Source organism: Gordionus sp. m RMFG-2023, chromosome 3 (genome assembly GCF_954871325.1).
Source record: "Gordionus sp. m RMFG-2023 chromosome 3, tfGorSpeb1-WG-v2, whole genome shotgun sequence".
Lineage (NCBI taxonomy): Eukaryota > Metazoa > Nematomorpha > Gordioida > Chordodea > Parachordodidae > Gordionus > Gordionus sp. m RMFG-2023.
Window position 1 is genome coordinate 36,142,450 of NC_088777.1, and position 23,561 is coordinate 36,166,010.

Consider the following 23,561-nt stretch of genomic DNA (forward strand, 5'->3'; position numbering starts at 1 on the left):
TACCCGGGTCAGGCCGAATATTTTAAAACGCCATTATTATTTATAAAAATTAAAAATATAATTTTAAAAAATCGCCAGGCTAAATTCTTCTTTAAAATCCGAGTGGGCCGTGCAAATGATAATTCTGCCGATTATTTTTATAGGATTATGGTATAGTTAAGTCAAATATCGCTAAAAGGTAAACATTTAGTAATTGAATTATTGTGAAATTGGCAGTAATAGTTTAGGAAATTTATATTTTTGTGATTTTTATAATTATATTCGTAACTCAATTATTTAAAAAAATGTTTGTTATAAATGTCAAAGAGAAGTACTTTTTAGCAACTTTTTCATCTTTAGCAGAGGGCAAATCATCATGGCGTCTTTCTTGTTCCCCGTCATTTGTTTCCAAATCATCATGGTGTTTTTCCTGTTTCTCACCATTTGATTCTTTCTCTCCCTCTCGATCTACTTCCATCAACCTTTGATTGTAAGCTTTAATGGCTTCGGCACTGTTTCTCCGTTCCCTCGAATCAGATTTATTAAGGGTGAAACGTTTATTGTACTTGGGAGGCGCTAGGGTGTCGAGAAAGATCTTGAGCGATGCCAGATATTGACCAGATATCCACAAGCATATGCTCAAGATAAAAGGGTCACCTTGCCGGGCTTCGCATAGTTCGAACGAATGAGGAGGTAGATCTAAGATGGTCTTTTGTAAATCCTGTTGGTCGTTAAGTTTGAGATGCGATGTAGAGTCCGGGTATAATTGAGAACTGGATTTGAAAATATTTTTTAATAATTAATAATCCGAAACCTGCAAAATAAAAAAAAACTTCTATTCGAGCTCCCCATGGCCCAATCTTTTTAATAATTTCATGATTTATCTATTTAATTATATTTATTACAAAATATTATATGGAAATGTTTATTCATTTTATAATTGTGATATTCAATTAGGCTAAAAAATAATAATATTAATTTTCGGGCCACGAGCTGGGCCTATATTTTATTGATGATATTGCTTTTATATGGCTGCAAATTTTTACTTTAATTTTAATATACTATATGCATTTAGTTATGAAAACAAAAATTCGATTATCAAGCTTTTTTATTTAACAAAAGAAGAAAAATTAACATCAAAATAATTTAAACATAATTCTCGTCTTTATTAAACGTTCTATATCACAAAATCTATATTAACATAAAATTATATCCATTATTTTTATAATATAATACTTAAAGGGTATAAAATAACAATATCAATTTTTAATTTATCTTAATTTAATCTTATTATTTAAATTATAACTTTAATATGAATAAACATCATGTGACAATCTCAACATTTACCACCGGCCTGACCCACGCTGATGGGTAGCCCTAGTGGACTCTAACCCTAATTTAAAATAAGCATAGGAAGGCGAAGGGTGCATTTAGGTATATCGTTAAATTAAAATTTAGGCACAATATAAATAAATAATGGTCACGTTCAAAAAATCATAATCTTATCTTATTTTTAATAGGACCTCTAGATCATAATACAGTTCATTGTGACAATTTTAGATAAAAAACATATTTTTATTTATAGTTTTTGTAACAAAAAAGGTAACGGAATAACTTATACTTACTAAAGAGGGTCGGAAGCTAAGAAGAATTGTACGAATCTCAATTCACAAGCATTGGCACTGTATTGATTATCGGGTTTAACGTCGATTTTTATCTGATCAGAATTTTTATTCCTTTCGGTATTGGAATTTAATATTATATTTTGTTCATTTTTCATATTAGGATTAAGATTTTTGCTGGAAAAATTTAAAATGTTATTGCCGTCAAAATTATCTTCGACATTAGCGGACCTAGGTTTTCTACCAAAACCAATGAGAGAACCGGGCTTCGGTTTGTATATGTGTTGCGCCTTTTTATTTTGAGAATTTTCATTTTTAGCATCAATATCGAAATTTGCAATCAAGGGATTATTATCGTCATTTGAAGAGCTGGTTCCAACTTTCCTACCAAAACCTATAAGAGAGCCAGGCTTTTTAGCAATATTCTCAAAGTTATCGGTGGTATCTGATGTAGGTATAAGGGAAGCTCGAGGTGAATAAGGTTCCGAGGTTTCTGATGCATAAATAGATATGTTTACGGGTTATATGAAAAATGCGAATCACGAAATAGTCAAATAATAACTATAATAAAGTAAACTAAATTTTATTGAATTTACTTGAAGGACAAAAAGACAATGAATTAATTCTTAGTATATAATATTAACATAATACTACTATATCTATCTGAAAAATGACTCGGAGCTTCTTGTCCTTTATTCTTACAATATTTTTAAGATCAGTATATTTATGGGAAAATTAGATATATGACTTACGATCTATATTAGGGTCTTTTTGAGATTCTTCTATATATAGTTTGCATATAATCAACGCCAGTTGAATATCTTTCAGGTATTTCAAACAAACCTACCAAAATTAAGTTCAATGCTATATGGTATTTTCATACGATATTTTTAATATCTCAAATTTTTATGTGAATATTAAATAATAATCAGGTTGTTACATTTATTAACATCAGTCATATAATTTAATAATTTTAAACTTAAACATCCTATTATTTCAATAGGCAAAATTTTAAATATATTAGATAGAAACTTCTATAATTTAGAGCAATAATATTTATAAACAATTCGTTTTCTATAAAAAAAAAACAAACTTGTATAGCATCGTTAAGCGAATGGCCCAACAAGAAAAACGCCACGGCCAAATGGTATTTGTGTTTGCCTAATAACGCGAATGCATTTTTATCAGCGGCTCGTCTCCATTTGAGCTGTGTAAAGTCTTGCCTAAAGAATTCGTACATTTTGCTGTTTTGCGAAGATCTTATTTGTCGAGATGATTGTTAGAAGGAAAGACATAAAAAATGATATTAAAACCCATTTTCAAAAACGTGTTTGATTCGGGTTCACTTGAAGATAGGTTCGGGTTCAGTATAAAAAAATCCCATAGAAACCGGTTCACAGCTCCGGGTTTGGTTCGACTGATTTTTATTGTATATAATTATTTTTCGGATTTTTACATTAACAAAATTCCTTGTACAACTTAAATGGTTTTATTGGAACTTTAACTATAAATAAATCTACTCTTTCTTATTTTGTTCCACCAATCTTTTCCTATTATATAATTTTTTTCAAAATCTCTTCCCTATCTTCTCCATTTTGCATCTCATTTACACTCACTTAAAAAGTCCCTGAATAACCGTCTTTTTCCCGAGTAAAATGAAGTAAAGACAGGCGTCCAATGGATCCTTGTTGATTTGAAACGAATGTTTAGCAATGTTTTCTATTAAATTAACGAGAGTAGACCTGTCGCTCAACCACCAACCGCACCCATATTTTCTGAATTCCTCCCAAGTAAAATTCCCTTTCTGTTTATAAAATAAAATTTTATTGAATAATGCATGTCATAACTTTTTTAAAAGTAGTTTGGTACGCTAAGGTAGTAGTTTAGATTCTAAAATAATTCTTTTTGGTAAATTTTTATAATATATAAGTCATTATTATTAGTATTTTGCTAGGATTTTCATTTTTTTATATTTTTTACTAAGTTTTATAAACTTTTAAAATATAAGATTTTAGGGAAGAGTAAAAATATATAATAAATTCTTTTTTAGCGGATAAAATTTAGCACATTTTTATTTACAAACTTAAGCAATTTGGATTCTCATTATTTTAACATGCGATTAAATCAGATCCCTTTTTACTTTTATTAATGTCTATTAAAGTTAATCAATGTGCTACTTTTGTGACAGTTTTTACTTTGTTAAAAGGAAACTAGTTAAGTTAAAGGAGATAATTGGTTACTTAATTAATTATTTATTTATAAAGAACACTAGGTTAAATTAGTATAATATATAATTCTTTAAAAATGATGATACATTTATAAATAGTATACTTTTCAAATTTGAAATAATATTTACCTAGTTAACATTGTTGTAAATGAAGTAATAGTATTTATTTAATTAAAAGGTTTATAATAATAATAAAATTTTTATATCATTTTAAAGATTTTTAAAAAAAATGTGTTTCTTAAATATTTATATATATATAATCATTGTATCTAAGAACAAACTTGAAAAGCCGGAATGAGCCTCAAACAAGCTGCTTGAGTGCCGGAGTGGAGAGCCCAAGCAAATGCAGAAGATTTCATTAACGGAGTCGATATCTTGTTTTTATAAATGTCAGTTCTGTTTCGGGAAGTGGACAATTTTTTAGCGGCTGAATTGAGGTTCAAGTAATTGAATTGCCTCATGGCTATGCAATATCTTAAACCAGGCCCATCTAATTTATCATCCTGTTCTTGATTCTTCACGATGTCCTCTTCCATATTTCCTCCATCAACTGGAGTGTGGTTTTTACGATCTTCCACTTCATAATTACTGGTCAAGAAGGAATCATCGTTCATGAGTGATTTATCATTATCCGCATTTTTTATTGTTTTAGGGATTTCGTTGGATTCCTTTTGGATAACCCAAGCTACCTATAGAGATTTTTTTAATTAATAATTATAAAAACTTGGACAAAACAGTGGTGTAATGACTTTGAAAGCTGAGGAAGGGTCTGCTCTCTCCTATTCAGATCCCTCTTAATCTATAGATATTCGATTCGAAATTTACGCTCAAATAACAAATTAATTGATTTGAAAAATTCGAATTGAATATGAATAATACTACGTACGATTTATCGGTTAAATATTTAAATTATTGGTTAATTTGAAAATTTGCAGAAGTTCATAATTACTAATTATTTTATAAATTAAAACAATTCTATTCAAATATTATATATTTTCTGGCACTAGTGATATTAATACTTTTTAATCGTGATAATGACTTTTTATAGGCATTTAAAACCAAAAATAATCGGTCCGGCCTTCAGTCTCTATAATCGAGTCCGTGGTTTGATTCGGTCTTTAAAATCGGCTCTAACCCGATCCGACCTATGACCTTCACTAAAGGAGATGATTTTTTTCTTTCTATCTTTCCATTTTTTTGCTATTTCTTCCCTTTTATATTTACCGTATCAGCCAAAGCGAGCAACTGCGCTTGTTCAAGTGCGCTAATTTCTGGAAGCGAAATACGAGTCAAATAACGTGTTAGGATATTAACTTCTTTCCGACCGAATGATATTCGATGATCGCTGTTGTTTTTATTTGAAATTTTAGATGTTTTTTTTTAAATGATAAATATTTATTCGATAATATTAAAAAAGGTTGGTGATATTGGTTGTTGATTTAAAGGTTGGTATAATATGTAAAATTTCACTTTAAAATGATACAAATTTAATTTAAGAAACCCTTTAAAATAAAAAAAAATAAATATTACATTTTTCTCTCTAAAATAAAATAATCATTTAGAATTAACCAAAAAATGTTATAAATTCCATCCCAACCTGTTATCGTCTGTTTCCTTGGACGAAATGGGCGATGAGTCGTCTAATTCTGTTTTAGTTGGCTTGGGCAAATCGTCCTCGCCTTTTTAAAAAAATTGCAAATATAATTGATTTAGTTAATTATTTTAAGTTTAACCTGATCCGAGACTAGATCTACTAGCAATTTTTGCACCTCCATCGGGCTCAACTTTATCGACCCCGACTCTTTTGTTCATGAGAGTGATACTTTTGCTTCTGCTCCTACTCCTAGATCGAATGGATAACATGCTACCACTCCTTTCCCTTGGCTTTGTAGAAGTAGAAATTTGTACCTTTTTGATCAAAATTGGATGTAGAGTTAAATAAAAGAATTGGTTAATATTTTTAGGCCATAAGTTTTATAAGGTAATATAAAATATAAGAATCTAGGTTTTAAAAAATGATAATTGAATCTTATTTTGCAACTTCATTTAAATTTAGCATTCATTTTAATTATTAAAATGCGTCCATGATCAAAATATTAGCAAGGTGTTTTAGCCAAAAATGTCTTAAATTGAATAACACGCAATGCAAATATAATCTATATAATTTACGCTCCTAGAGAAATTGTATACATATCTTATTTTTAATAAATGGGACAAATAAATTATATATATCTTTATCTGATATTATATAAGAAAAAAAACGTTCGATTCCTCATCTGTATCTGGTGAGCCGCTCAATTGTCGTCTGATTTCTTGAATGTAAGCCATAGATGAACTGGAAGTCCCAGACAATTTAGTGGAGTCGAGTGTTAGGAATACGAACATGGGAAGAGGGGGAATCGATTCTACCTCGAAATAACCTTATTTTTTATTGTTTAATTAATTATTATATTATAATGGATGTTTTCAAATTGGCATATTTTTCCCAAATTACCTATATCACCGGAAATGTCCGGTAGACGATAAAATATATCATGTTTCACGAGCCCTGCCATTTTGGATGAGGATATTTCAGAATTAGAAAAATCGTTACGAGACAATGCCATAGAAGCAGCCCTGTTTCTGGTACCTTTGAATTAAACGAATAAAAAAATTGAAACAATAAATGAATGAACATTCCTTTCCCCTCTCTCTATATTATCTATATTTTCGCGTATCATATCAATACCGTGAAACTTTTTCCGTGAAACTTTTTCCGTGAAATGCATTACCGCGAATGTTGATTACCGCTAAAACATTATCGCGAATCATTACAGCGAATGTATTATCACAAAGGCATTACAGCGAATGAATTATCGCAAATGCAATATCGCGAATGCATTATCACGTATACAATAGTGATTTATATTTGACAAATGGTTGATATAATTAATATAAAGTATTAAAATTCTTTGCTACTTATCCACTTACTTTCTAATAAGGATTTCATTATTAATATGTTTCTATTTTTTAAATATATCGAAAATCATAATTTTGTTTTTTTCTGGCCGATAAATTTTTCCACCGGATCTCTATTTCCTGAGGAAACTCTTGAGACTCTAATTATATTGTAACTAATTTAGCAAGTTTAGACCTTTTTCAAAAAACCAGAGAACCAGTCTAATTACGTTTCTATATTTTTTCCTCAATTTTTTTTAATAATTACATTAAGTCGTTTTTCAGAAAATTTGAAATACTAATATTTCACAAAAAATAAGACTCTCATTTATTCTTATTTATTTAGAAATTGGCTATACGTGTTCCCATTATGTTGCTCTTTTTTCAAATTTTTTTCGTAATTATAAATTATAATGCAAAACACAAAGCATACTCTGAGATCCATAAAATTATTAAAATAATAAATATAATTAATGTAATTAATCTATCCTTTTTTTTCTTGTATAATACCTAACAATAAACGTCAATTCGATAATTTCTTGCTAGATTAAGGGGAATAATTTATTAATTTAGTCTATAAAATTCAAAAGGTTGTAGCCTATTACTTGATAATTTTTCGGTATATGGAACCTTCTTAAAAGCTTGTTGAACTGGATGAATATTAAACTTTTTCCTAGAGAATTCAGGAATTACTTTATTGCAATTTTTCTTTTCATGCCTCTTCTCTTGATAAAATACTTAGTTTACAAAATTATCGTATGTTTATAAATATATTTTTTTATACGGTCTTGCTTTCGACTATAAAAAGTGGAATCTAAATGATAAGTTCGTTTCAGCTTGTTTAATTATTTTTAATATCCGCCTATGCTTGCTTTTAAAACTTTTGTTTTAAATCATTCTATAAAACCTCTTTTAGTCTGGAAGAATGCACATTTAGAAAAATATGAAAGCATAAAAATGTAAAAAAGAGATATTTTCCGCCTTTCGATATTTTAGGGTTGTACATCTACTCCTTGAAGTAAACAACATTGTTTTGCGAGAACAAAGATTGCACTCATAAAGTAAATATTTTATTCCATGAAATTTTCTCATCTTCAGAACAAGATGATGATAGTAATGCACAATCATTGTTATCGCCACTCTAATAGAATTTATGACATTGGCCAGATTAATAAAATATAGCAACTGAACTGAAATGGAAATATACTATAATTTTATTAAAAGTAGCTGTTATTTTAATAATATAGGAAGCATGTTCAATTCATTCAATTTTAGTTAAACTTTTATTTGATATGTTTCTATATCCATTTTTATACAATTTTGTATTTAATCACATAACTAAAAAAAAGACTCGTCAGGAATCAAGAACCTAACAAGAATCAATTAAGTAAATCATTTTTATATTATTTCTCCCAATTCCTGAGTCACAATAATAGCATTTCATCATCTGAGATTACATGAATTAAGTTCTGAGATATGTAGCCATTCAATTTACAATCTAACTATGATGCTGAATATTGTTTCATGTTTGTTGTTATAAGCCTTGGACTTGTCTTTTTGATTAAACAATAAGAGAACTTTATGCAAATTTATTATCAAAAAATGCTTATTAAGTCAATACTAAATCCCTCACTAATTAAAGCATTTTGTCAAAGAATAATATAAATGATTTCCGTGGACTAATTATCTGTTTGGTTCAATGTTTAAAATAAGACTTTTCATAGGACCTTGCAAATTTAATTTATTTCAGCCAAAGTTCCATCTAAAATCTTTAATTATTTTAGCCTAGCTATTATTTTAAATTTTAGGCCTGGGTGTGTCCTGTCCCAAATTTAATTAGAAAATATAACTAAACGCAACAATCAATTAATATAAAAATTAAATTCCTTTACCCTAATCCTAGAGAAACCTCATTTGTTGCTTAGAATCTTTTTTATATATTTTGAGTCAAAACAATAAAAAACCTAGCCCTATTTTAAAAAAAATAAAATATTTTTAGACCCAAGCCCAACTTTAACTTAATTTCCAGGTTCAACAAAGTCTGTCTAAAGACCGATAAATATAAAATTGTAATTTTCATAAACTTAATTCCCAATTTTGCAACTAATGTAATTCAGATAATACAATCGCGGTAATGCATTCACGATTATGCATTTGCGTCAATGCATTTGTAATGTATTCGCTAACATGAATTCGCGTTAATGCACTCGCTATATTAAATTCGCTTTAATATTTTAGCGATAATGCCTTAGCGCACGATAATTCATTCGCTCTAATGTATTCGCTATAATATTTTTGCCGTATTATATTCGCTATAATGCATTCGTGATAATGCATTCGCTATAAAATTATTTCGCGGTAATCGACATTCGCGATAATACATTTCGCGCTAAAATTTTCGCAGTATTAATAGATAACCATATTTTTGATATATTTTTCTCAACCAATCCAATGTTTAAACCTTGCAAGGACACGTGTTCCATCTTGCTTCTAGAGGCTGCAAGGGCTGAGGCCCTATCAGATAACCCCAGGAATCTGGTCAGATATCCCAAAACGAGAACCACTGTTTCTATTTGACCGCAGCCCAACAATTCTGTTAATTGCTTAGGGTGGTATTGGGGCAGTACGTTACCTCCGAAAAGGGATTCTAATCCATTATTTTGATTTTGTAATTTGCTAAAGGTAAAATCTTCTTCCAAAATTTTGAACGTTTCAGGGTTATTTTTATGGTAATGATGTTGCATAATTTTCAAAGGATTGGCTAATATGGTGGTATTATTAAGAGAAGGTGGGGTAAAAGGACCAGGAATTTTGAAACTGTTTTTTAGATTGATCGTATCTTTGTCAGAATTATTCGATCGATTCTCACTTTGAACATCTTTAATTTTTACATTCAAAATGGGTAGATTAGATCTACTGCCCAATTTTGAAAGCCCAGAAGCAGCCGAAGAATTCCTGTGGGAAGCCAAATTCAAGAGGGAAGATTTTTTACGTTTTGATACGGTCTTTTTATCAATAGACGGACTCGCCAAAGTATCTAAAGAGGGTTCTGAAGATCGTGCTTTTATTCCCTGATGCTGAATTGCCTGAAAACTCAAGCTTTTCGATCTTTCAGCATCTTTTGCATTAGATAATTTGGAGGCGGGATTGAATTCATTGAAATCTGCCATGGTACTGCCTGTGGTATTAGCCCAATGAGAAAATACGAGCAAGGCGTGATCGCGTGATACTACAAAAGCACCCTCCCTGACCCAAGCGGAACATAATCGTGGTATTACATAACTACTGCTATTATCATCTATGGTAGGAATCATCTTGTAATTATGCGCGTCACTACTCCCATATTGAATTCCAGGTTCGGTGATACCTTAAAAAGACATGGTATTTTTAAAATAACTAGATTATTATTAGAATATTAGATTAATGTAATATTACTCTAACCATTCTGTAGTAGTGTATTAATTTGATATATTTTTAGCAATGTATTTTAAATTAATTTCAAACCTTGAAAAACTAGCCTCCATTTGCGATCTGCCAGTAATGAGGGGTTCTCAAGGCTTTTCGTAAAAGCACCCGAACTGATAGAACTAGATGTGGCGTTATTGTCTTGCGAAAAATAGGCGTATACCGAAAGTTTTTCCCTCGAAAGTTGTTGGGTAGATTGCTTAATGCTTAAATCGGAATTCAAGGGTCGATAGGTAGGTAAGGAAGTTGAGATGAAAAGCAGATGAGAGCCATCCTCCGTTGGAACCCATTCTACCCTCACATGACTAGACGGACTTCATTTAAACAATATTTTTAGGATAAACTTTAAATTACCGTTTGTTAATAAACTTGAAGAAATAGAGTCTGTTTAATTTGATAAAAAAAATTGTGCTCAGATAAGTAAAATAAAACGCTATAAAATATTTAAAGGAAAATCGTTTCTACTCCGACTAAGTTGTTGAAATCAAAAAAATTGTTTTTATTGACAATTTTATAATAAGACAGCTACCCAAAGTAGAAAGTAAATAACAATCAAGAACTCAAATCAAAATAATTTGCATTGTATTTGTGTCTTACTTGTATATAAATACATATGCAATGGCTTATAATATTTCCTACTAGAGAAGAGTCTTTACAGAAAAATTATATTCTTTTATCCATTTTGGATATGTTGTATTCCATATCAAATCAACTGAAGATTCAACCCGACCCCCTTTGATTTTTTTTAAATTTGTATGATGGTAGTATATACACTAACTAGTAAAAATATAAAATTTGAATTCTCAACATAGCTTACTTCGTGAGATATAGCCATCTTTAGAAATGCGGAAATTCCAAAATACAATATATTTAATTTTAAATATCTCAAAAAGTAATTAAACTAAAAACATGATTTAAATTTAATTAAATAGCTCTAGAATAGCTCTTTAATATGACATAAAATTTATTTTATTTAAAAAAAATTTTACCAAAAACCGGAAATAGAAAACCGGAAATGGCTATAAAATAAAAATTGCTCTTTTTTTCTTTTAAATTTTTTTACAGATAGACATTATACTTCTTAATATTTGTACAAAATCCTAGATTGGGACGAGTACTGGGCCAAAAGTTATTACACATCTAAATATAAGTAGCATGGCTTAAATCCTATATTATACCAAATATAGAGTAATTCTTTTTTAAAAAAAGTGGGCAATATATGTGAGTAAAAGCATTAAAACTAAAATCCTAAAAAATCTGATTATTTTGCATTTATAAAATGCTAAAAAACTCAAATCAACATTTACCAAATTGTATTGTATTATTTTAAATATAACGCATAAAACCAAGTAGAATAATTCCGAATGACGGTGCAAATAAAGTAATAGAATTTTATAATTCTGATGAAAACAGCAGACTTATGCCAGGTATGAATAATTTTATATCAATGAAAGTTAATGGAAAAAAGAACCAAGTGCAAAAGAGATTAGTTTCATGTAATATAAAAAAATTATTTACCAATTTTAAAGAAATAAACAGTAATATAAAGATAGGTTTTAGCAAGCTTGCTATCATGAGACTAAAAAACTGTATTTTAGCAGGCGGGTCTGGAACGCATACAATGTGCATCTGCACATTTCATAAAAATTTTAACTTAATTATAATTGGTGGTAAATTAGATAAGTTAACTGCAAACTTTCCATTTCCTCCCTTAAAAGATTATAAACACTACATTGCAGAAAGTCTATGCAATCCAGCCCAGCCTTGCTGTTACTTAAGGAAATGCCCAATGTGTCCTGGCACTTTGGAACTTAAAGAAAGACTACACTTATTGTTTGATAATAATGTCATATATTATATAACATTTAAACATTGGTTGGCGGCTGACCGTACTACACTCGAAACTTTAACAAAGTCCGCCAACGAATTTGTGGAGTATTTGATTGAAAAATTAAATATTTAAATTCATCATACATTTATTTCTTCGAAACAATCATTTTTTAAGTCATTAAAATCGAATTTGAAGGATATGTAATATCTAATAATATATGATTTTGCAGAGAACTACGCTTTTGTAGTTCAAGATCACACTCAAGGTTTCCATTGGACTAATAATCAGGCAACACTTCATCCATTTATGATTTATTACCGCAAAGGCGATATCATCAATCATTTAAGTTACGTGATTATATCAGATTGTCTCAAACACAATACTTGTTCCTTTCATTTATATCAAATAAAATTAATTCTATTCTTGAAAGAAAGATTTGATTTTGCAATAATATTTTATTTTTCTGAGAGAGTTGTTACCCTTAATAAAAACAAAAAAAATTTGTAAACCTCTACAACCATTATAATGATTAATGTCTACTAGTGATCTGCATAAGGCCTAATTTTTTTAACACGGCCAGAAAAATTTATAAAAAAATATATCCGGCCCGATCCCAAATGAATTTTCTTTTTATTTGTTTCGTAAATTACTATACATTTGGTATAATATAGGATTTAAGCCATACTACTTATATTTAAAGTGTAATAAATATTGACCCAGTACTCGTCCCAATCTAGGATTTTGTACAAATATTAAGAAGTATAATGTCTATCTGTATAAAAAAAATTAAAAGAAAAAAAAGAGCATTTTTATTTTATAGCCATTTCCGGTTTTCTATTTCCGGTTTTTGGTAATAGACTTTTTTTCAATAAAATAAATTTTATGTCATATTAAAGAGCTATTCTATTTAATAAAATTTAAATCATGTCTATAGCTTAATTACTTTTTGAGATATTTAAAATTAAATATAGTGTATTTTGGAATTTTCGCCTTTCTAAAGATGGCTATATCTCATGAAGTAAGGCGATTTGAAAAGTAAAATTTTATATTTTTATTAGTTAGTGTATATACTACCAACATGCAAATTTTTAAAAAAATGGAAGGGGATTGGGTTGAGAATCTTTTTTGGTTGATTTAATATGGAATACAACATATATTGGATTGTAAAAATATTATTCGATCGATTCATATTAAAAAATGACATTTAGAATTAATAAAAATATTTACACAACTACGGTATTAAATGACCGAAATTGGGTAAAATTGGTTATATAATAGATAATATTACTTTTCGTAAAACTGATCGAATTGGCTTTCTTCATTATCTTGATCCTGTGTGTTATCGTTCTTTGTCTCGGTATTGATAGTGTACAGTATAAGAGGTATTTTATCTTCCAAAATCCAATCAGAGCCACCGGAAGATTCGCATTCGAAAATGAGAGCTTTAAACTTCAGGAAACTGTGCGTTCCTATGCCCAAAAATTGGTTCCCTTCCGGAACTATGGCACATATTCTTCCGCCGGGAAAGGATGAACATGTTACCTATTTTAAGGTTTTCCGTATTTTTTTTATAAGTTATCGACAAAATTTTATTTATAATAATTTAAAAAATCTCTTTATCTTTTTTCTTCAGTTTCCTTCTATTCAATTTTATTCCTTTTTTTGTAGATAAATTGTTTTTTTATAGGAAATAGAAACTTGAAGAGCTGGCAGTTCTAATTTAATAGCACTGGTTCCCCGTCTTTCAGCTACATGACCTCTTATATTTTCTTTATTCGTATCCGGTATAATTCTATACATGTGGGGCATACTCCATTCACGCCATAGGTAACTATCTTTATCTTTAATATAAAGGAAGTTTATTGACAATCAAATATATAATAAAGTAAAAATATTGAAGAAATATATGGTTTTCTACAGAAAGATCGAGCAGTAGCATTTATAAATTTTTGTAAAAAAAGGAAGGAAAGTAGTTCTTCCAATTAAAAAAAAATGAAAAATAATATTAGTTTTGAAAACATTAAGAAATTCGGAAAAAATAAAATTGCGTAACGGATTATAAATGTAAGGGACTTGGAGGCCCGGCCCTAAGCCCCGCATGGGAAATTTTTTAAAATATAGCCAGGCTATTTTAAATCGCCATTATTAACTATAAAAATTAAAAATAAATATAATATATTTTTTAAAAAATTCAAGCTGGATCGGGCAAAATATTTTTTGAAAAAAAAACCGGGCCGGTCTTACTTTTTTTTAAACTCAGGGTCGGGTGGTGAAAATGGTACCTCTGCAGGTCTCTGATAAATATAATAAGTAATGTTTTATCAAATAGAGGACTAGTAATGCCGCCTGGTATATTTTCATAAGCTATGTTAAGCCCAAAGGGTCTTAGTATTTATGAAAATAGAGCGTTCGGCATTCTTATTTGTTATAAAATTATTACAACGCTTCTTATTGTGATATTTTTGTTTTTAGGCCCAGCGGGAGGGGGTGGGGTTAAAAAATTGCTTTTAAACCCGATAGTTCTCTGTTACTTTTAAGCTAAATATTCTCTAACTCCAATAAATTTGAAATATTTCCATAATGTAACTGTTGAGCGAATGCAAAAATCATTAATCTGATATTTTACCTTTGAAACATTTGAGAAATCTAATGGTAGCATCCGAACAAGCCAGACACACGAGATAAGGTGGTAGCATAAACGCTCTGTCATTCTTTTCATTCTCTTTACTTTCATTTGATTTTTTATTTTTGCTTGATTCCATAGAATCAGCAAAATCTGAAGGATTCGTCAAATTTTTACTGGCAAGAGAATTAACGTAAGGGCTGGCCGACACTATGTTAATGTAGTTGGGTAGGCTGAAAACGAGTTTGGGATCTATTTGCGTTTCAGTATATATGTTTTGAACGCTCACCAATTTTATTTGAGGTTGCGAAGAAGCTAAAACGAGATAAACAATAAATGTTAGGTTCACTTGTATTTGACAGGCTTATGATATCAAACCTAAATGGCCAATCAAGCCAAAAATATAGAAATCTTCTATTAAATTCTTTTTAGCGAAACTAATTTTTACTTTAAAGAATAATAAAATTTAAGTTACCAACATGCCAGGATAAAGAATATTGATTTCACGGTTCATCTTAATTAATGAATTATCAAATAACAGTAAAAAGGTTTAAACAGAAATATTGTTAACTCCACTAGGCACTTCTAACATAGGGGAGGGGTAAGGAAGACGGAAGGTCATCATAAAAATCGACGAAGTGTGGGGGGGGGGCAGTTATTGATTTTTGAAAATGATATAATCATTAGAATAAAATGAGAGTGGTAGGGGTGGGAGGTAAATAAATGTAGGGTGGCGCTAATTTTAATTAGAAGGGAGTAGGGAGGCATATCAACATTGGGGTGGGGAGGGGGTGCGTGTAGAACTGCCTGCGCTAGTGTTATTAAACAGCTTGATTCGGCCAATTTTAAATTCAGATTTTATTACTTAAATTTTCAATATAGAAAGGGACCATCTCAAAAATGAATGAAACTTGGCATGTTAGTTATTTATGTTGTAAATTTTAATAAATTCAAAACTTTAGAGCGCTATATATATATTTTCAAAGTCGAAATTGCGTAATGGGTGATTTTATTAAGATTTTTAAAAAAATACTGAAAAATTATACATAGGAAAATATCATAAAAATTCTATGTTTTTATTTCTGGTAAAAATAAAAAATTAACTTAGTTGAAAGGGATTTTTTATTCGCTAGGTATTAACTTTACATTAAATTGTTTAATCAAAAAAATCGATAGGTTTTTTCGTTTTTTAATTTTATTTAAATTTATATAAATATATAATAAAATATAGATGGCGTTATATTTAAAAATGATTTTTATAATATAAAAATAAAAATATGTATTGTATTGTATTAAAATTAAAAAATCCATTGAGTAAAACCAATATGTCATGGGGCAATATGTAAGCAAGCAGCCCATACGGAGATTATAACTAAGATGCTATATTTTAAAATAAAGATATTTTAAAATTTCATATATAAAATAAACCTCCTGTCTTTATCATATTCCATTTTGCGATTAAATAGAAATTTCTGAGCGATAATTTGTAGACATGTCCTGTCTCTGTTATGGAATATACTATTGCTATTATATAATAATGGGCAACCATATTCCTCGATTGTGGGTTAAAAGAAAGATGGTGATAGTCCATGGGGCTGTAAAAAAGAAATACATATCTCCACAATAATTTCATTATTTGTTAGTACTGTGACTATCTACCAAAAATCGTCATAAACACATGATACGAATCCTTTAATATCAACAAAAAAGAAAATTATCGGCATTTGAGATCATGTTAATTTTAAAGTCCTCTGCATATGAATATATTTTTGATTTAAGTTTACTTAAACTCAAAAATATAAAGCGCATTTCCCGACTTCCTTGAATGACGGGAGAGAAATTGAATCTTTATCGTAGTATAATCTCATCTAAATTGTATTGTTAATTGGCTATAAATGTAAAATTTTTATTTCATTTTACAAACTGATATAAATCAACTGTAATTAAAAATCCAGAACTGGTGCGCTGAACGATTGAACGTATCCTTTTAATATTCCTCCAAGGCCGTCGCATGACCTTTTCCATGGGATGTAGCTGGAAAATGCAATACAGCTGCTACGCCAAAATCTAATTCATGGTAACACAGATTTATAAAAATTATGTTTTTATATTGCGCAACTGATATGTCTCGGAACAGATATTTTAATAAAAATAGAGATCCTAAAATTAAAAAGGTTCCAATAATCTAAATAAATTTACCCTTTGTAGATATTTTGAAATGGACTTATGGCCTTTTCTAAAGAATGGATCACTGCATGGACTTCATTGGAAAAAAATAAATTAGATTTTTAAATATATTATAATTTTTGCAGCGCTAAATCATAAAAATTTTGTTAATAAAATAAAATATTTTTTTAAACATTATGCTCTTTTCAATCATTGATTAATAGTTAATTTTCATATTCAATTTAAAAATACCATAGAAAGAAAGGAATAAAAATAAATAAACTGATACTAAATCCTTAATTTTTTTTAAATATTTTAAATCAGATTGGTTGGACAAACAAAATTATTTTTAAAATCTTGGATCGGAGCAGAAAAAATAGGGTTAATGCAGGGCTCAGGTTCCAACGTAGTCCAGCTAATTAATATTTGGCTGAATTAAACAAGAATAAATCCCCGTATAATATATATCAAATTTTTTTTACTAATTATTTCAAGCTTAGCGCCATCCATATTAAAAAACGAAAAAAAGCTATCAATTTTTTTGATTAAAAAGGTATCATATATTCCTAGAGAATATTAACCCCCCCCCCTCTCTAAAAAATCCTTTCTAAACAATGCTATTTTTATTTTCACCGTTTTTTATTTTTTTTTGATATTTTCCAATGTAGAATTTTAAGGGGTATAATATCATAATTATTTCTCTCTTAAAAGATTTAATAAAATCACACTTTACACGATTTTCGACTTTGAAAACGTATAAATTTGGGTTTTTTTAATTTTAAATCATATCAAGTTTCGTTCATTTTAGAGATGGTGGTCAGAAAATCAAGTTTTTTTGGTCGACTTGACATGAAATGACCTATACTTTTATAAAAGAATAATAGTAAATTTAAAAAATGATGCTTCTTCGTTCACTAATATAATTCAAGTCATGATATATCCTAAAATCAAGAATAAGAAAACACTAAAAAAACTACCTTTCCCATTTTCATCGGATGAACTGACAGATGTCATCGTGCTTACAGGAAAATTAATAGACCAGGTGATTATTTTATCTGAATCGTTTTCGACTTCCTCGTCTCTTTCGAGATGTTCGCTTGTCTCATTAACAAAATGATTGTTGTCGCTTGTAGTAGTCTTTTCATTGTAGGAGTCTTCTTGTTGTAAGTTTAAATCGTTAGTTAGAATGAGAACTAGATAGAAGATTATGTTGTTGCATTTAGAGGAAGGAAGAGCAAAGGAAGATGTTTGAAATAACATTTTTCCGTCAAAGACGTGTAGAAATTTGACGGAGTACCCTTGCATGTTCTGGAAAAATAAATAAGATATAAAATTATAGGAAACTAAAAGGAAGGATAGATTTATTATAATAAAGGATATATTTAATAAATTTTATAAAAGGGGAATGATGATTATAAAATTATAAGATTTCGATTATATTAGCTACTTACTTTAACATATCTCCCGAAATCTATCTCACTAATTGAGATCATATTGGCAGTGTTTAACCATTTGCTATCGTAATTAATGGAGTCGGAGAGGTAATTTTGAGAAGATTGGGAAAACCTTTGAGCCATTTTGGTCATTACTGCGGAATGGATTGTAGATGATTTTCTACGAATGTATGAAGTCTTTTTTAGGATAGAAAAGAAAAGATTTATAATGGTAAAGATCCTAGCAAAATTTGGGCATATTTTGCTTAAAAATTGGTTTGGCGAGATTATGACAATATTATTTAGGATCGGCCTATACTAGTGACGCATATTCCTTTTACTTATATATATCTTCCCTTACAATTTTCAGAAGATTATAAATATTGTAGTAATAGAGAAAACCTAGGTGTGATGATTCGAAGATAATTAGGTAAGGAGTGACTAGCAAGACATAATTTCTGTACAAATATCTTAATATAAGGAGTGATTAGAAGGACACAATTTTCGTATGAATATATTTATATGCATCGGGTAAATAGGATTATAAATATAATATAATATAATATAAAGCTTGAAAATTTTTATCTACTTCCTTCGCACCTCCAGAAGAATTTTTCGTTAGTGTTGGAAAGGCGAGTTGAAACATTTGAATACTATTGCCGAAAGGATTTAAGGCTACAAATCCTATTTTTATGCTTGTGTTATTGTTTTCCAAGATAAATATCAAATAATAGTTTAAATAAATCGGGTTTAATAGTTTTTAATATCAAGGTGACAATTTTTAAGAAAGCTTTCTCGATAAAGTGTTCTAACGCTAAATCTTATTACCTACATTTTGTAAAAAAAAATTCAAGCCCTTCCAAAAATTCGAATGTTAAATTCAAATTTTTAACTTATTTAAGTTTAAAAACAAATAGAAAAATGAGATTAAATAAAAATAAACATATATACCTATTAGAGGCCATTATTTGTTGTTTTCCATTACATGTGGAGGTAAAAGATGAAAAGGGAGATGAAAATGAGGGTATCCAAGCAAAGCAACGATTCTTATTACCATTACGCTTCTTATAGTCAAAAGTGGTCTCATTGTTATAAATATTCCCTTTTAGGCCTCCTTTATCGAGATTATTGGTTTGATTGTTGAAAGAAATCCTCTTCGAAGCGAATTCGCTCAGTCCTCCGGATATACCTAAAGGACCGATAGGTTTAAGCTTCCAGACGATGATTTCGCTTTTATATCAAGGTTATAGTATTTAAAATAATCTTTCATTTAACCGAAAAAACTTTGAGGCAGTCTGTATTAGAATGTCTGATCCTTTTTATATAAATTTATATACAAATAAGAATTAAGCAGCTTGGCCTCTATATTAGGGCTGTTCTGTTATAGATTTGGAATCGGCGGCGATATTAATTATCTCCGAAAAAACGGGCCAGATATAATCTAAAATAAAACTAGATCCGATTTTTAAAATAATAAAAAGATCAAAAAATAAACTATACTATTTCCATGGTAAACCTATTTTTATATATAAAAAATGAACACTCTTTTGTATATTTTAATTATTATTTTTATAAGAATTAGCTTCAAATAAAGAATTTATGAACCATTCATGAACATAATTATGGGTTAATCTCAATTTAATTCGCGTATTCAGTGCTTGTAGTAAGATGGAGATTTTAATTATTTGAAATGTATTCTGATGTTTGATCGGGCTAGATAATAAGCATAATGATGTTTAAGGCAAAGAAGCACTCCGAAATTTAGAAGGAAGAATATTCTTGAACACAATAAGTTTATTGATATATTAAATATAATCGTAATGATCAAAAATGATCATATATCTTCAAATCAACTTAAAAATAGATCACCATTACCTGAATATATCGGGACGATATTTTATTAATATTATTATTTGCAATTTGTTTCATTTTATTTAAATATTTTTATAATTCTGTTAACATTTTAAAGGGTTGTGTAAAAAAAATAATAATAACTATGTTCTCCGATATTTGCGAGCATTAACAATAAAAATTTTCCCAGCATTTTGACATTCTAAGCCTCGGACTATAGCATAATCCATATCTTCAAGATTATCGTAATAAAAATGAATCCCAAATTTCTGGTATTGTCTCTCCAATAATGTTGTCAAATGTATTCCTGATTTCGTAAATAGTCGGATATTTTATCAAATGTAAGTAGCGGTATTCTGCCACCATGAAGTTTATCGAGCTTGAGGCACAATGATGTTTAGGTGAAGAAGCACTTTGAAATTTACGATGAAAAATATTCCTGAACACAATAAGTTTATTGGTAAAATATCGCAATGATCAAAAATGATAATCTAGTACAAAAAAAACGTTTATTATATACAAAATAAAAATTATATAATAAAAATAATATAATAAAAATAAAAATAAAATATTTTGCTTCAGATTGTTTTTTGAAGGTAAAATGATATATAAATAAGCTTTAATTTTGAATGACTTCTTAAAGTGAAATGAAATATAAAAACTTATAATAGTTGTTTTGAATATAAAATAAAACATTTTTTAACAGTTTAAAAAAAAAGAAAAAACAGTTTTTATATATCTTAAAACGAAAACTTAAAATTAGAAAGAAACTAAAAATATATAATTTTTTGAATAAGTGATAGATAAAAAAAATTAAAATATATTTATAAAACAAAAAATTTGATTCTTTAACATTTCCCTATTATTTTTTAGTTTCGCATCTCTTATTGTACATTTAGGAGCTGGGAAAACTAAATTATTAGCAAAAGATTATTTATGATGGCAGAATACTGCTACTTACTTTTGATAAAATATCGGACTATTATCGAAATAGGAATGCATTTGACAATATTATTGGACAAGGCTTAGAATGTTGAAATGCCGATGGGAAAATTTTTATTGTTAATCCTCGCAAATATAGGAGAATATAGTTATTATTTATTTTTTTACATAACCCTTTAAAATGTTAACAGAATTATAAAAATATTTAAATAAATGAAACAAATTGCAAATAAATATTAATAAAATATCGTCCCGATATATTCAGGTAATTGTGATCTATTTTTAAGTAGATTTGAAGATATATTTAAGGACTGACAGATATCAGACATCGAAAAAGCTGGATCATTAACAAGATTACCAGATGAAGAATATATCAAGCTAAAATCTATATGCTCACACACAGACTTCATCAATCCAAAGATATTGATTGAAAAATTCAAGTTATTACACCCAAGAAGGTCTACAAGTTCGAACTTAATATTATTTAACGTAGCTGTGCAAGGGAAAAATGAATTATATTAATTGGGTAAGCTGCTTATGTATTTTAAAAAACGAGTGTTCGCTTGATGATAGTAGAGTGTTAGAAAAAATTCAAATAACATCGATCAATAAATATATTAGGCAGAAAATAACATCATATTAGGAGAAGTTCTTAGTTTAAGAGATGATTTTGAAGAGTTAGAATTTAAAGAAGATATAATCGCAAAAATTAACATTTCTTTAAACGAAAATACAGAAGGTGAAACACTGTGAAACATTTAGAAAGGCAAAGAGGTAGGAAGACAAACAAATGGTTAGATATGAATTAATAATAAAAGAACTAAAAAATGGATAGATGATAAAATTATCGAACCTGTTCCGTTGGGCTATTCCTCTCACTCCTATTTTTAAGAGTGATGGCTCACTTCGGCTCTGCGCCGACTTCAAAAATACTATAAACCCTGCTTTGTAAGATTCAAATACACCATGAAATTAAATCATTAATTCAAAAAATTTACAAAGATTGATTTCAAGACTTTCTTCAAGTTCCTATGCATAAAGAGTAAGAGATATATTCAGGATATCAACACACAAAGGATACTACAGATTTTCGCGACTTCCTTTTGGAGCAACAACTATTTTTCAACAAACTATGGACAAAATGATGTTATATTTTATATCGATGATTTAATAATTACTGGAGATAATGATGAAGCATATTTAAACAATATTAAAAAAAATTTCGAGAGAATTACTAAATATGGTTTAATACCTAATTTCACTAAAAGCTTATTTTTAAAAAATGAAATTCGTTTTTTGGGATATGACATCGACGCAAATGGTATAAATCCCAATGGAGATAAAATAAAAGCTATTACAAACATGCCAGGACCTAAAACAAGAGGAAAGCAACATAAAAATTTAACAAATTCTTCACCGACGCTTAATTTTTATGACCTACTGAATTTAAGAAAAAAACATAGAATTAAAATAGAAAAATGTTTTAGAATGCTTATTTTCTAAGAATAAAGGAAAGAAAAATTTTAGTTACATTTTTTTAATTAAATCCAAAAAATAAAATAATTAAAAAATAGGATCGAGTTTTAGGAAAAAATTTCAATATCGGATCAATGAAAATAATTGCGAATCGGACAAGCTCTACTCTGTATATCTTAATTCGAATCAAATAATATATAAAAATTGTTATATAATCACAGCTCTTCAATAGTTTGTTAAGGTATTATGCCTAAAAAATATTTCGTATCAGGTTTCTTTTTTCCCCTGGTAAATTGAATTTTATTTTAGATCGAACTAAGGGGTCATCGACAAACAGAAAGTGAAATATAAAATGAGTACCACCGTTATATTTTAAAATGAACGTAAATATGTAGTTAAAACCTGTCGCATTTTATAAGAGTTTTGTGAGGCCAATCAACTCATTATGTCTAATGAAAAATTAATCACTTAATAATATTTTTTTGAATTTCTTAATTTTTAATTTAAAAACTTGACTGGTGGGCTCAATTTAGGTGAATTGAGGTAGAAAATAAATACCCCTTTAAACTGTAATTGATAAATATCAGAATAATAAATTAATCTTAAAACAAAGAATAATTAATTAAGTAAAAATTCTATATTTCAAATAATAAATATTGACATGTTTCTAAAATTTTCAATTTCAAAGAGCTAAATGAAAAAAAAATTGTCGTGTTACCAGTCGGAAGATGAGAGGATAAGTGGAAGGGACGGATGACTACAAAGGTTGGTGATGGTTTGGGTATGGCCCAATACCTCGCAAATGTGTTCCACGTTTAGGATTCGAGGCATTTCGTACTCTTTGCTAACGTAATTCATCTTAAAGATGATGTGAAAGTATATCAATAAAATATTTGAGTAAAATAGAAATTTTATTAGTGATAATATAGAAATAATTCTCATTTTAAATATTCTTTGATGGGACAGCTTCTTCAGCTTCTAAGGAAAGAATGTTTTCCTCTTTTGGGCT

The 23,561-nt window shown here is 28.7% G+C and overlaps 1 protein-coding gene across 4 annotated transcripts in view; it reads right to left on the reverse strand.

The window, feature by feature from the left end:
* LOC135926640 (uncharacterized) overlaps positions 1 to 23,561 on the reverse strand; it is an 84,809-nt gene that overhangs the window by 27,500 nt on the left and 33,748 nt on the right. For 3 of the 4 annotated variants that reach the window (XM_065462568.1, XM_065462566.1, XM_065462569.1), the window contains exons 16-36: positions 23,271 to 23,410; positions 19,235 to 19,513; positions 18,873 to 18,978; positions 18,302 to 18,481; positions 17,828 to 18,158; positions 14,688 to 14,999; positions 13,760 to 13,902; positions 13,350 to 13,603; positions 10,270 to 10,544; positions 9,227 to 10,132; positions 6,323 to 6,457; positions 6,091 to 6,248; positions 5,562 to 5,736; positions 5,426 to 5,507; positions 5,053 to 5,173; positions 4,110 to 4,517; positions 3,218 to 3,405; positions 2,695 to 2,860; positions 2,354 to 2,444; positions 1,605 to 2,094; positions 315 to 752 (exon numbers count right to left, since the gene is read on the reverse strand). In XM_065462568.1, the coding sequence (XP_065318640.1) occupies positions 315 to 752; positions 1,605 to 2,094; positions 2,354 to 2,444; positions 2,695 to 2,860; positions 3,218 to 3,405; positions 4,110 to 4,517; positions 5,053 to 5,173; positions 5,426 to 5,507; positions 5,562 to 5,736; positions 6,091 to 6,248; positions 6,323 to 6,457; positions 9,227 to 10,132; positions 10,270 to 10,544; positions 13,350 to 13,603; positions 13,760 to 13,902; positions 14,688 to 14,999; positions 17,828 to 18,158; positions 18,302 to 18,481; positions 18,873 to 18,978; positions 19,235 to 19,513; positions 23,271 to 23,410 (5,378 nt within the window). The remainder of the gene's footprint in view (positions 1 to 314; positions 753 to 1,604; positions 2,095 to 2,353; positions 2,445 to 2,694; positions 2,861 to 3,217; positions 3,406 to 4,109; positions 4,518 to 5,052; positions 5,174 to 5,425; positions 5,508 to 5,561; positions 5,737 to 6,090; positions 6,249 to 6,322; positions 6,458 to 9,226; positions 10,133 to 10,269; positions 10,545 to 13,349; positions 13,604 to 13,759; positions 13,903 to 14,687; positions 15,000 to 17,827; positions 18,159 to 18,301; positions 18,482 to 18,872; positions 18,979 to 19,234; positions 19,514 to 23,270; positions 23,411 to 23,561) is intronic. The other variant, XM_065462567.1, reaches the window with a different exon arrangement.